This window comes from Aulostomus chinensis, chromosome 13 (genome assembly GCF_037954235.1).
Source record: "Aulostomus chinensis isolate RoL2024-O1b breed Wild chromosome 13, RoL_Achi_v1.0, whole genome shotgun sequence".
Lineage (NCBI taxonomy): Eukaryota > Metazoa > Chordata > Actinopteri > Syngnathiformes > Aulostomidae > Aulostomus > Aulostomus chinensis.
Genome location: NC_141332.1, coordinates 20,571,646 through 20,585,176, shown reverse-complemented (window position 1 = coordinate 20,585,176; position 13,531 = coordinate 20,571,646). Strand labels below are relative to the sequence as shown.

Sequence of the window (13,531 nt, the reverse complement as noted above, 5' to 3'; positions counted from 1 at the left end):
GTGCTGTTCGTGGTGAAGCTGTGGAGAGCGAACCGTCTGTTCAACTCTTGCCAGCTTGGCTCTCATTTTTTAGTCATTAACTCCCGTAAATATCCCATCTGTCCTCTTTTCACGCTTCCTATTCAACAGCACTCCACACTCCTCTAGCCTGTGTTTCAGCCAAGCGTGCAGGGATTTCCTCTTGTTTTAAGGGGAAAGACAAGAAAGGTCCCAAAGTGTTTGTTCCAGGCTAATTCAAGTTAAAATCTCAGCTGCACTCAATTGAAACAACAAGCTACTCACACATCTTGGCAAAAAAAAAAAAAAACCTCCTGTGAATTCAAAGCACAACTGCATTTTAGCGTGTGGGATTTTGTATAAATGGAAGAGAGAAAGGACTGAAGGTGTCTGCACGCTCACGATGCAGGAAAGGTTTATTAAGTTACCAACATGACAGTCTTCTTCAGGGTGTGCTACACTGTAAAAGAAGCATTTTGTTCAGATTCGCCACGTGTGGAAAATTTGATTATCAGACTCAATAATGGGGGAAAATGCCCCCTCCCCCAGGCTTTCACAGTTTCAACTTCTTGTGAGTTGTGAAATGTTAATATTAAAAAGACTGCACACAATCTTTACTGTCCTCTCCTCTCTACCGCTAACTGGCCCCCAGCCCCCCAACTTTGTTTCCAATACAAGCTGGGAGTACCATCATAATATAATTAAAAGCTATTGCAGAAAGACGTGCGCCCTTGTCTGACACCAGAGCTTTTGAAGTTCAGATGGACTCTGTCGTGTTTACTTGCTCCACAAGAGGATCCTGAGATAGATTTTGTGTCTGAGGAGAGAGGATTTGAAGGGGGAATGCATTTTTTACTCAATTAAGTCAGTTTGATTAGATGATTTAAACGCACACTGCTATGGTCTGTCTCAATAATTCTCCTTGCTCTTACATTCTCAGATTAATTTTACATTTTAAGTAATGAGCTCAAAGTACATCTTCACACTGGGTTCTGTAAGCTTGATGATACAGTGATCACACAGTACTCGAGGAGGAACTAACTCAGGAACTTGCTAGTCCTTCACAAGAGCCTGAAGGTTTTCTCTTTGTTGGGTCATTTACTCTCCACTGGTACAGTATTTTGTTCTCAGGATTTACTGGACAAATTTGTAGTAGAATGTTTGTGTAAGTGGAGGCAAGAACTAAAAATGAAAACAAAGAATTACAAAAAAAAAAAAGTCCAAAAATGAAAATCCAACCATCCAAGCAGGACTGTGACACAAAAATGCATCACAAATAGAAAATTCCACTTATTTGAAAAAGTTAGATCATGGTTCAACTCTGCAAAGAAGGTCCTCTTAAAGTAAAAAAATAACCTTGTGAATCCGATTACTGCATTGTTTTGATCATGTGAAAAATAATTGAAGCAAAGAGGCAAGGAATTGTAGGCGTGCCCTTATAAGACCTCGGTTAGTTTCTCTCTCTCACTCGCTCTCTCACTCACTCACTCTCTCACACACACACACACATGCACGCACGCTCTGAACTCTTATCAGGCTTGTGAGGATGATGCAGGTTCATTGGACGATAAGACTAATTTCCGATATTCCCAGTTCTGACTCATGATATCTCACTGACTTGAGGGAAGAACAGCAGGGATCCTTGTTACACTCATCTGCCCTTTACATCAAGGCAATTCACTACACTTCACTTTCAATCTGTCAGAGAATTGATACACATCAGACCACCAGATGATGTCGATCATAGACTGCAGCGGATGTAGCCGACGCGGCGTCACCCAGTCGGTTGTGAAGCCTCCAGTTTCGCCTTTTGTTTCTTCAACAGCATCTGCGATGTGAAAGCTGGCATCAAATGTCAGGTTACATTTGTCTTTTTAATGAATTCCTTCCATCCATTAGCTACCTGCTCAAGCCCACTGCTCGCTAGTGTTTAGACAAGGCATCTCCACACACCCTCTGAGCAGGATGGGCCTCATTCATGATATATTCTTATGCATACATTTATTCTCACACACTTCAGGACTTTCTTAGCCCTCAATTTAGCCTTACAGACAGAGGCAAACCTTGGTGTTACTCCTTACCCCGGACATCTTTTGAACACTTCTCAGAGGAGGTAATCACCCAGGTTTGCCATGATGGGAGATGGGAAATGGCTGTCAGGATTTGCTTTCTGTCTCCATGCATAATTTCCGAATACAATTCTATGAATGTTTGACTTAATGAGCCATCAGTCCACAACATATTAGGACAGTTATGACAACACTGAATAAAGTCTGGCTAGGTTTAGTTACAAAAACCATAAATCCATCAATAAATTAAAATGGCTGCAAATGGCTTGCTGTTCTGTGCAAGTATGAAGAGAGAACAAGAACAGATTGAATTGGAGGACATGTCAGAGCATCTGCAGGCAGCGATGGACTGTAGGAAAGGGAGAAAACAGACCTGTCAGATTGTCCAACCAACAACCTGGTGGAAACTCTAGCTATGATACAACTGGTCATAAAATCAGACACTTTTTTTGTGCATCAACCTCCAACTTGAGTTCATTTTTGTTGTTGTTGTTGTTGTTGTTATTTTCCAGTCTTAAATTTCCAGGCAGCAATGTTGGATGACTTAAAGGATCAAGCAACCAGGGAGATTTAGGGATTCCTTTTGCAACGTTCATGTTGAACAGACCTCAAGTGTTGCAACAATCCACACACACACACACTCACACTCTAGCAAACATGTGTTCCAGTGCACAACACATCGATTTGGCCTTAAACTTATCTTAACCTTTTGAATCGTCTTAAAATTTAATGATTTTTGTACTGTGGGCTTGCTTTTTGCCCCCAAAGGAAGAAAAGTCTCCACAATGTGAATATTTAAACAGATTTAGGTCCCCACAACATGAGGACGACTTGATACGCAGGGATCGCTTCACCCCTCCACTGTCATCTCCTCAGACGATGATAGGAACTTTACTTATTACTCCCTTCTTTCCCGTTTCTCATTTCATCTTGACCACCCAGTCTGAAACTTATCATGCTGAATAATGCACCATTCTACGTGACAATCTTATTTGCCACATCTTTTTCTGCACATCCTGTCTCTTACACCCATCACTCCCCTCCCCCTCCTCACCTCATCTCCTTTTTCCTATCTGAGCCTTTTCTCTCAATCTCCCCACTGCCTCCAGCTGAATGAATCACCCTCTCCGTTTCTTGGTTACATTTTTTTCCCCCTCTCCATCCCAGTTTACTCTATTCCTCTATCAGATTACGTCTGTCTTCACTCCTTTTACACCTGCCCTCCTTCGTAATCCCCCCCCCCCCACACACCCTCAACTCCCTCCCTACAAGGAGAGTAGCAGAGAGGCTGGTAGGAGAGCATATAATTTCTCAGTGTAGATGCTGTCAGTTGACTGCTCCCCGAGCGAAGAGCTGCTCTCCTCCTCGCCCTCCGGGTTCATGCAGTCACAGCTCTGTTCCGCTTTGAGATTATGCAGATCTTAATTCCCTTCCACTTACACCTGAGGTTGGCAGGGCATGAAATAAGGAAAGTATTCAACACAAATAAAAGTTTTGCCACTGAGCGAGAGACAGAGGGAGGGGGGAGAGAGAGAGAGAGAGAGACAGACAGACAGAGACAGGGAGAGGAGAGGGATATGGAGGAGAGAGAGAAAATGGAGCTTGTTGGTAGAGTGAATGAAGGAAGGAGGACCTGTGTTACAGGACAAATGTGGAGGAAATTTACAGAAAGAGCTGTTTGAGTTTATCTTGCAATTATTAAACCACTCTGCAAATGCTCCATCAATGCACTCCTCATGCAACATTTCTGCACGGTCACATCTTTCACACTGAGCTGGTCCTCTCCCAAGGAAGGCATCGCTCACCAGTGACTGGTGAACTGTTGGTGTTCATCATATGACAAATCTCTTAAAAAAAAACAAAAAAACAAAAAACCCAGCCAGTACGAAACACCTTCCAACCGCTGTAACTCGAGCAGGAATTCCACAGGTAGTTTAAGCAGGTCGGGGTTTGAGCTTAGCATTTTACGCGCGACGTTTACGCATCTAATTTCTGCTTCTATTATTCATGTGCATTTGTTGACAAACCGCTACCTTTTTTTTATGCATGCGCTTCTATTAAATGGTGTTTCCGATCCAACTGACGCCAGCTGAGATTTACTGAGGGATAGTTTGCAGCCTCAAACCATTCCTTTGCTTCAACACAACACATTCCAAACACCAAAATAATCACCACTCTTCTGATTGCACTTTTAAAAGTACACAGAAATGACACATTAGGATCAGTAGCGTTGAGCTTAATGAAAAAAGTTCGCGTCGAGCGCTTTGTCTGAGAGGAACCTGCTGGCACACACGGAGATAATCCTTTTTAGCGCCTCACCTGATAAAGCCTCCTTGGAAAAAGCAGAAAGACAAGACATACAGAATCCGAATGACCTGTGGGAGCATCCTCTGGCTCAAAATCGCCCCTCAGTCCCGCGGAATAACTTTAAAAGAAATAATGTTGGTAATCAGCAATTCCACGGAGCAGCCTGCGCGTCTGAGCGAGAGGAGGAAGGCATCGTCTTTCTCAGAGATCCACGCTTATCTTTGTGGGGAAACTTCTTCCCCTCCCCTCAAGTCCAGGGGGCTGCACACATCCACACAGCGGATCTCTCGGCTTCAGGCGGCTGAACTGGACACCAGCAGTCAGACAGTGTTGGTGCTGGCGTGGTGAAGGGGAGGGGTCGGTTTGCGTGCGTTGTTATGACAGGAGTGTGTTTTGGTGTGTGCCCCCCCACCCCCACCCCTCTCCAAAAATCAAAAAGGGGTGACGGTTTAAAGGAACAGTAGGTTTTGTTTTTTTAATGACTACCCTGAGACTAATTAGGCTTCATTAGGATGGAGGGGGGTAGATGATTAGCTGAACTGCAGAGTTGAATTCATTTCGATTGATGACCAACGTGGAGAGATGATGAAGTTATCATGTCAGTCAGGGCGACACCAAAAGGGTTTAGTCCTAGTTGGTTAAAACATGACTGGAAAGTTTGAAACGACTGTTGATTGTCATAACTCAGTCCCTCGTTATTATTAACTTTAATTTCATAGTATGCATGTGTAAAATGGCGTGTGCAAGTATAGACGAATTTGAACATGTCATATCAGGGTAAAAGTAGGTGTAAAGAGATAAAAAAAAATTCTAATTTAATGTGATGACCCTTATTACTAACAGGGTCATGATTAATATTAGTAACACCTGTGTCTTACCCTGCAATGACACGTCAAAATGGCTTTTTAAAAATTGCACAGTGGAGGATACACAGGCTTGTCTCCTATATGGGTCGGCTTTCCCAACAACACCCATAGTTGTTTGAGAGTGTTTTAAATTTGTGGAGTAATGAAATTATGTTTGACTTCAGTCTTAATATTCATAAAAGTGAGTCTCAAGTTAATTTTTTTCCCCTCATATTTGTCTTTGTAAAATAAGCTTTTTTTTGGGTCTGGCATGGGGTTTGTAATAACCGGCCGAATATTAAGGCTATTTTTTTTCGATGCAGTGGAAGGATTGGATCGTTGCTAGTAATCTGTGCTCCATCTCTTCTCACAATACAGATTCAGACCTGCTGCTTGAGCCCTAAAGGGTGCACGGCAATGGCAAAACCCATTTGGCACAGAATACTCTGTAATGTAGTTTAACAGAGAAGCAGTATGTGAACATGGAAAGAACTGCTACATGAAATAGTTTTGCTAAATATAAAACTACATCATTTATGTCAAGCCAGCATGAACTCTTTGACCTGCAGCTCAGTTTAAGTCTCTGTATGAGCTCAGTCTCTGTTTGTGATCATAAAACCAGAGGTCATTGGTCACAGAGCCTTGAGATTTGAAAATTCAGAGAGGTGTTTTCCCTCTCGGCAAGCGTGCAAAGTAGTGCGCCATAAATAACTTGCGTAAGAATCCACTTGTGTCCAGGAGAGAACAGCACACACTGTTCCACTGCATAGATCTTCTTCATCTTTATGGTTTTGATGGGTCTCAGTGTCCTCATCAGCTTTGTTTCCAGCCTCAGTCGGCAGCTGTTCCAGAAATACAACTCTGATAAACCAGCTGAATGCTACCTGCTCAACACCAAAGGTCAACAACTGGCCGTGAGCATCGGGGAGCCTCAGAAGTTTATGGAGACCAAACAGAGATAAAATCAGATTAAATATTGAACTTGCATAAATCAGTCGGCCAGACACTCAAGTCTGTATCTGCTGTGTGTATAAATAGGACAGAATTTGCAAAGACATACACTGATGTAAATGGATAAGATCGGTGTTGCATTTTCAAGCTCACTTTTGAAGACTGTGCTTTTATTCTTTTATAAATGGCAACATAACCTTGATGAAAATAGGGAATGTGTCATGCTGTCTGCCAGCGTCTTTAATTTTTAATTGAATTCTTCAGAGCTGCCAAAGTCAGAGATTTTTATATTTCTTCGAAGGAACTTGGTCATGTTACAAAAAAAGGACAAATTAATAAATTGCGCCATGTCAGCAATGTAGGTTTTGCAAGGAGGACTGACAGTAGAAGCTTCAGGTGTTATAGCATCAAACAAATACGTCGCTATTCAAAGTGCTTTTATGAATGATTACAAAAAGGAAGGATGTTAAAAATTGATGAAGAATAATGCTGAAAAACAACAGAAAAAGCAAGAAAAAGGATGAAATAGAGACTTCTGAAACAGAAAAACAAACATGAGACAGTAAAACCAACAATTATAAAGTACTGACAGATGTATATGTAATTATGTAGGTGTTGATTACAACTCCAGCATATTATTAAAAAGCTTTGTTGCATTTTGTCGTTTTTAACTCCAAAGGAACAGCGATGACTCTTCTTCTTCATCTTAAAACATTTGGATGTCTCAAACCCGTCATCAACAGAAAACGGATACCTATGATGTGGTTTTCAAACATTAAAGTTGTCAGGAAGGAGATAGATCCGCAAATTTAGGGTCTATTAAAGGCTGCGTGTATTAGAGATCACACCTGATGTGGCACGATGTTATGCATCACTCACAAGGTTTGACCACCAAATTCCGTCTGTCAGTCATTTTTCATTCCTAAATTCAATCTCCCCAGCAGAATCAAGGTTTTCTCAGTTATTCTTCTGAGGAGACTTGGCAGATTAACCTTTACTGCACTCAGACGCTCCGTTTTCTTGTTCCTCCCTCAAACCTGTTAAAAACACGTTCACTTTCTTTGTTTTATTAAGAATTGAAAATTTCGAGATCCTTCAGCTCCTCACTCAACTGTTCAAATGCATCGAAAGGTTTAAAAGATGTGATTTGCTAATGTTCTTATAGATCTTTTAAGGTTGTTAATGGTGCATAACTTTGGCCATGCTTCCTTTACCCTCCTTAGCTGATAAAGCAGTGTAAAGCATGTTTATTGTCACTTGTAGCATAATTGCTTGGAAACCAGCGTCGGTCTAGTCCACATAACACAAGTTGCATAACAGACTCATTAGCACGTTACATTATGTAGGCCTGTGTTATCATTCTATTATAATCTAATGACATAACATGAATAAATGTGACTAAATGCAGTATAAATACCACATTTCATCCTCTGGAACTCCCATGACCCCATGCTGCTTCAAAACATCATTAAACTTTCTGAATGAAAGTCTACTAATGACTGCGCATTTAAAACCATCTTTGGCTTTTCATCTTACTACTTAGACCAGTTCTTGGTACACCATTAAAATGCTATTTCTGCATGTGGCTCTGCTATATGAGCTGCTCCTGGAGGTATCAGACCTGTAAAATAATATTTATTGGAATGCGTCTGTTTCTGTTGGCTGAGATAGTGTGGCGGTATAAGCTTCTGCCTCTCTCAACCATCGTAGGTTGTCTTTTTATTTTCAGCCAACTGCTGAAATTTGAGAGGCCGGCCCACTAGTGTCATGAAGATGAGGGAGGTGGTAGATGTGGAGAGGAGACAGAGAGCGGGGAAGAATTCAGCTTGTGGCAAATAGCTTCTGGTCGAGACGCTTGACTAGCAGTCTCGCTCGCCATCTGGGTGTCACCTACCACGGACTGACATCACCTACCAGGTTCTCAAAAGGGAAAGAATATTTATCAAAGTCTTAGGAGTGACTGGAGGAATACATTTGCTCCCATGAATTTATGGTCACCCTGTCAAGATGGCAGAAATAAAGACCTAAAAGCATTTCGCCAACCACCATTAAATAGCAATTGAGCTGCAGTGAAACAACGCCACGTGATTGCACGCCGACTTGTTGATCGGGAGACAAATCAAAATGCAACAATAATCCACCTCAAAGTGAACACGAGTTTCTTTAACTTCCCCCTGTGTGAAAATGTTTTGAAGTCATTCTGTCATACATGGTCATTTTTGGGTGAAAATGACTTCCTCTTTTATTGCTGTCCATGTTACAGTAAAAGCGACATGATAATGGTATCTTTTAGCTTCATGGACTCATGGTTGTAAGATGACTAAATTAAAAATAAATTAAAAACATGTCAAACGACTAGCCTGCTTTAAACTTCCCACACAGACAATGAGCTGTTGATGAGCAGTTGAAGTGATATCTTAAGCCGATCCTTAAAATGTCACGGTTTTATCTTTTCTGCCGCTCTATAACCTCTCGTCCTGGCCTGATCACCCTCTTTGCTCGGTAGATTAATGGGAGCCTTGCCAATGAAAGGTCAAATTCCAGCTGTGGTGATCGCTCTGGCCTTTTCCCTCTCACATGCTCAACTGAATGGAGAGGTTTTCCCACTACCAGTATCTTAATATAACCGTGAGCCATGTTTCGGTTTTACTCAGGGGTCACATACAAACTGACCTTTAACATATAGGTTTGTGTCTTCACATGCAATGAAAAAAAAAAGAGAAGAAAAAGGATTTGAATGTTTGATGCTACAAATGTTCTTTGGGATTCTCGGACTCTGAGTAGTTATGTTGTTGTTGTGTTCTGCGCTTGTTTGATAACTGTGAAAGTGGGTTTTTTTGTGTGTGTGTGTGTTTTTTTTTTAGTTGTACGTTAGAATGTTTTTTTGCCCCCTTAGTCCCTGAGAAATGGTTGCTCAGCCTGGCACAAAATCCCAATCTCCAGCCCTCCCCTGAGGGATTGACCTGTGGTGCGAGTAGCCTGTTTGTCGCCTAACCTCTACCTTATCCTCTGCTGCAGAGTAAATAACATTCTGCTTGGCTGTTGGTGTGGCGGAATACAAAAAGCTTTGTGCAGCGGTCCATGCTGTTTATGGCCTAAAGAGGTGATTATCCTTGAAATGTTTAAACTTACATGGAGACAAGGTTGAGGTGTCCTCCTCTTTGGGTGTAGCGCAGCTCTCTCGGTTTGATAGTACTTTTGTAAATCCACATACTTTTGTGATGTATCCCCCAGTCACGAGTTAGTAAATGCTGACTGAAAAACTGTGGATAGTTAAGTTTCATTAACCACTTAAAATGGTTTATAAAGGTTATATTCATCCTTTACAGTCAATACAACTCACACTGGAGCCAAGAAACTTTATAGGGCGTTCTTGAAAGGCGCAAGTATAAACCTGTTAAAGAACTACTTGACATTCACAAAGAACGTGCGTGGCCATACGGACCTGCTCATACATAAATATGTGACTCAGTCCACTTCAGTTTAATCCGCATTGTCTTTGTGCTTTCTTCAGTTGCAATTTCTGCTCCTAAAAGCTGTATTTCATAGCTATTTTTATGGCAAATTTTTACGATTAATGCAGGGTTATATGTAAGATGAACACAGGACGTAAACTGAAGGAAGAATCCTGACGGACAGAACCATCAGTCTGTATCCATGAAGCATCCGTTCAATTTATACAGCCAGTCAGGCTTCCAAGAAGACAGCCCATCCTGAAAGCGCTGATAGGAGTCAGTCAGCCAAATTATTGGAAGATCACAATGTCAGAGTACCACAATATCTACAAGTAGTGAAAGACTTTTATGACTCCAGAGCACGTAGTCCAGTACAGCCCTCCATTCACAGGCAATCACTCAGAGAGCTGGGAAAAGAGAAATAATATCCAAAATAGTTTCATCCTGAGCTATTTTGGGGATTCAGTTTGTTTTCCTTTTGGTAATTTTTTTTCTTCTTAATTCAATTTGGAAAAAAAGAAGTAAAACCAACCTGACTAAAAGCTGCATTCATTTTATTTTTATTCGTCTGAATAGTTTTTTTGTTATAAGACACGTGACCACAACACCAGAATTGCTGATAATATTCAGATTGTAATATCCAGTCCAAGGGCCAGCTTGTTGAAAGTAGTCATTAACCGAGCTTTACAGTCATGGAATAAACTGCCCCCCCCCCCACCCCCTGCTAAGTAATCACAGAAAAGTAAATAATTAATGTTTAAAAAGAGATGCAGGGACATTTATATACAGTACATGCAGATGATGAAGTGATGAATAAAAGATAAAATTATTACAATATAAATGTTTTTGTATGAATTCTATATCCCACATAATTTTATGTACAGGTTTGACTGACTTGAAAGGGAATATTAATGAATATTGATCTAATTTTATGAAGCAAACTCCATTATATAATGTTCAATGTTAGTTTTTGGTGTATTGTCACTGCCACGGCATCTCAGCAACTGGAGATCTTTAATAAACAAATAAACATTAATCACTGTCAAATATACGTCCTTTTGAGAATGCATCTTTGTGGTGATGCAACACTTTTGAACTCATCTTCATCCATACAAACAGAAAAAATGATGATGATACTCTGCCCAAACTGCAAACATTCACTTATCAGCAGGGCTGCCAAATATCCCATTTTCGTGGCCTCGTCACACCGATACACCTCAGTCAGAATGTTCGACAGCATCACCACTTGCAAATAATTCTCCCATTTAAAAGGGGAGTGAATACTAACAATAAATATCAAACTAGTTCTCACAAAAGCAAGAGCTGAACAACTAGAAACGTACAAAAATGCTGTGTATCTAATTAATGCAGTGCGCCTCACATCACTGGCTTTGACCCAAACTTTAATTGAGGCAGCAGCCTTTATCACTTGACACATAATTATAAAGAACTCAGCAGGACTACACTGTCTAGACTTCAGCAAAGATGCACTAATCCAGATGCAATAGAAATAAAAGACACAATGTCCTACATTTACTTCCTCCTTTCATCTGCCCTGTTATGTAACCGTCTGCAACCCCCGTTAGAGGAGCATGACATCGTCTAATTCTGCTTCAAAGAGGATACCTGCTCAAAGCTTGACTGAAGGTCTGGTATGTTTACCAGTGGCATGAATAGATGAACGGACTAAAATAGAAAGGAAAGGTCATATTTTATTGAGAGGCGTGAATATGGTGACACGGTGTAGGTAGGCCACTGAGGGAAAGGGCACCGATTAATGTCTTTGAGGCTGGGGTATCAGCTTTCAGTCTGCCGCATTTCTGTGGTGTCCCGTCTTGCACGCGATAATGGTTTGAAGTGTTTTATTATTGACTTGTTCTCCACATAAGTTGTCCGGTGAAGTAATTTACTTTTCTCCTGTAAGTTATTTGTGGTAGAGGGGTAGTGGAGACAAACTGTCGCTTTGGTCTCTGAGAAGTTTCTCTCAATTCCAGATAAGAGCTTCAAACCTAAACAGCAACCTTAATCCAACTTTCCCAAAAGAAAAGGCTTCCCGTCCACCTTTTGTACACTCGCCACTTCATTCTCAGCTACAGGGGGAGCCTTCTCTGCCCTGATAACAGTGTGTTTATTTGCAGCCACATGTGGGCCAGGACTAAATGATAACTGTGGACACCATGTAACCTCTTGCACCTCCATTTGCATTTCTTCCTGCAAGCAACAATAAACTAAGTCCTGTTTTTTTTTGTTTTTTGTTTTTAAAGTTATCGATGGCGAGCAGGGTGGCTTGCAGAGATTACCTGGCTGTACAGTTCATTTTGTGTACGCTTCTCTCACATCACACCTCCCAAAGAAGATGGCCGACATGTGAGTGCACATGCAGCTGGAGTTTAATGGCACAACTGCGACAAAACATTGACACCATCCAGGGTATGGAATATAGAAGAAGAATAGAATACTATAGAAGAATAACATTAAGACACAACTAATAAGTCAATGGAATACATCGAAAAATGAATGATACAACAGTAATTTACTTCAGACTACAGGGATGTTGAGACCTGGGTTGCTTTTCTTTTCATTTAAAAAAAGTTGTATTGTTTTTTTGTTTGCAGTTAAGTTGAAAGTCTTCTTCACTCATATGTAAGGTATGAATACATCTTTGAAACACTGAAAAAAAAACTTAATTAGGCCTCTAATTTTAACACGCATGGGCAGCATGGCCCAGAGGTAGAGTGGCCGTCTAGCAACTGAAAGGTCGCTGATTCTACCATGTTCAAGTATCCTTGAGCAAGATACTGAGCTCCTAATTGCTCCTGATGGCTCTGTGATGGACTGGTGGCCCGTCCAGGGTGAACCCTGAATCTCACCCAATATCAAGTGGGATAGGCTTCAGCCCCTGTGACCCTTAACGGATAAGCAGTATAGAAAATGGATGGATGGATATGAACACACCATACTGTGAGCATCATAGCATGCAAACAAACATACAATTTCCCCAGCATTCTCCATAGATCAATTGCAGTGATTTGTACACTGAGCATATTGGCATAGGTATGCTTTGAGTCATTTTGCAACTCTGATGCAGTGGGTTTTAATTGGAGCGTCTTTTATGACACACAGGCCACCGTTATCAAGGAGTTGTTACAATGAAATACAGCTGGAGCTGTGTTGACTTGAATGTGCTGTGGAGTTTTATGGCGCAGGGGCATGCAGGAGCCATAAATAAGGAACACTATACCATCTTTGTTCTCCCTTTAACTCAGAGGCAGAATGCACTTAATTGGCTGTGGAACCACTTTTGTGTGGAAAATATTTAGATTATTTTCTCGTCAATATGTGAAAGCTCATAGGTGAGGTTTTTGAAGCTTGTGGGCTGGAAGAGCATCTGTGTGACTTATATCTGCTGGAGCGGATTTTGAGGGAGCTTTCAATGGCTGTCCTATTTTCTACGTTGTGCCTGTGACAGTCAAAGGACTAGAAACAGTGTGAGGCAACAATACTGTGCCCTGTGGCTTCTTTTATGTTGCTGTTGTGAGTGTGTGGTGGAATTGAACTGAATGCAAAGCATTGTGGTAATGCATTAAATTTTAATTAGCGACCAGAAGCAGTGGAGAGTCAAGAAATCTGCCTCTCGGTTGTAGTTTATCCTTTGCAGCAAGGATTCCCTTGTTCTAATAGGATGTGCAGAACAATTACTTTGTGTAGAAACCTGTGTCCTTGCATCTCCTTAAATTAATCATGGTTTTAATTAATCATGGACACCCAGAACCTCAAGAAGACGGAGTATGATTCACAACACTGTGAAATTGATGAAACGGATTCTTTTTTATTTTGTTTTTTTTTTTCTTTGAAAGTCACCTGTGCTGCAATCTTTCTGCAATCCGCTGTATGTGTTTTTGAAATA

At 41.1% G+C, this 13,531-nt stretch overlaps 1 protein-coding gene and 1 long non-coding RNA gene across 3 annotated transcripts in view; one reads left to right on the top strand and one right to left on the bottom strand.

The window, feature by feature from the left end:
- Positions 1-4,723, bottom strand: part of glra4a (glycine receptor, alpha 4a) — a 40,447-nt gene extending 35,724 nt beyond the window's left edge. For both annotated transcript variants that reach the window (XM_086222021.1, XM_086222020.1), the window contains exon 1: positions 4,386-4,723. In XM_086222021.1, coding sequence (XP_086078147.1) covers positions 4,386-4,453 — 68 coding nt within the window. In that variant the 5' untranslated portion in view covers positions 4,454-4,723. The remainder of the gene's footprint in view (positions 1-4,385) is intronic.
- The window catches only part of LOC147251380 (uncharacterized), a 94,734-nt gene that overhangs the window by 39,335 nt on the left and 41,868 nt on the right, over positions 1-13,531 (top strand). The window lies entirely within an intron of this gene.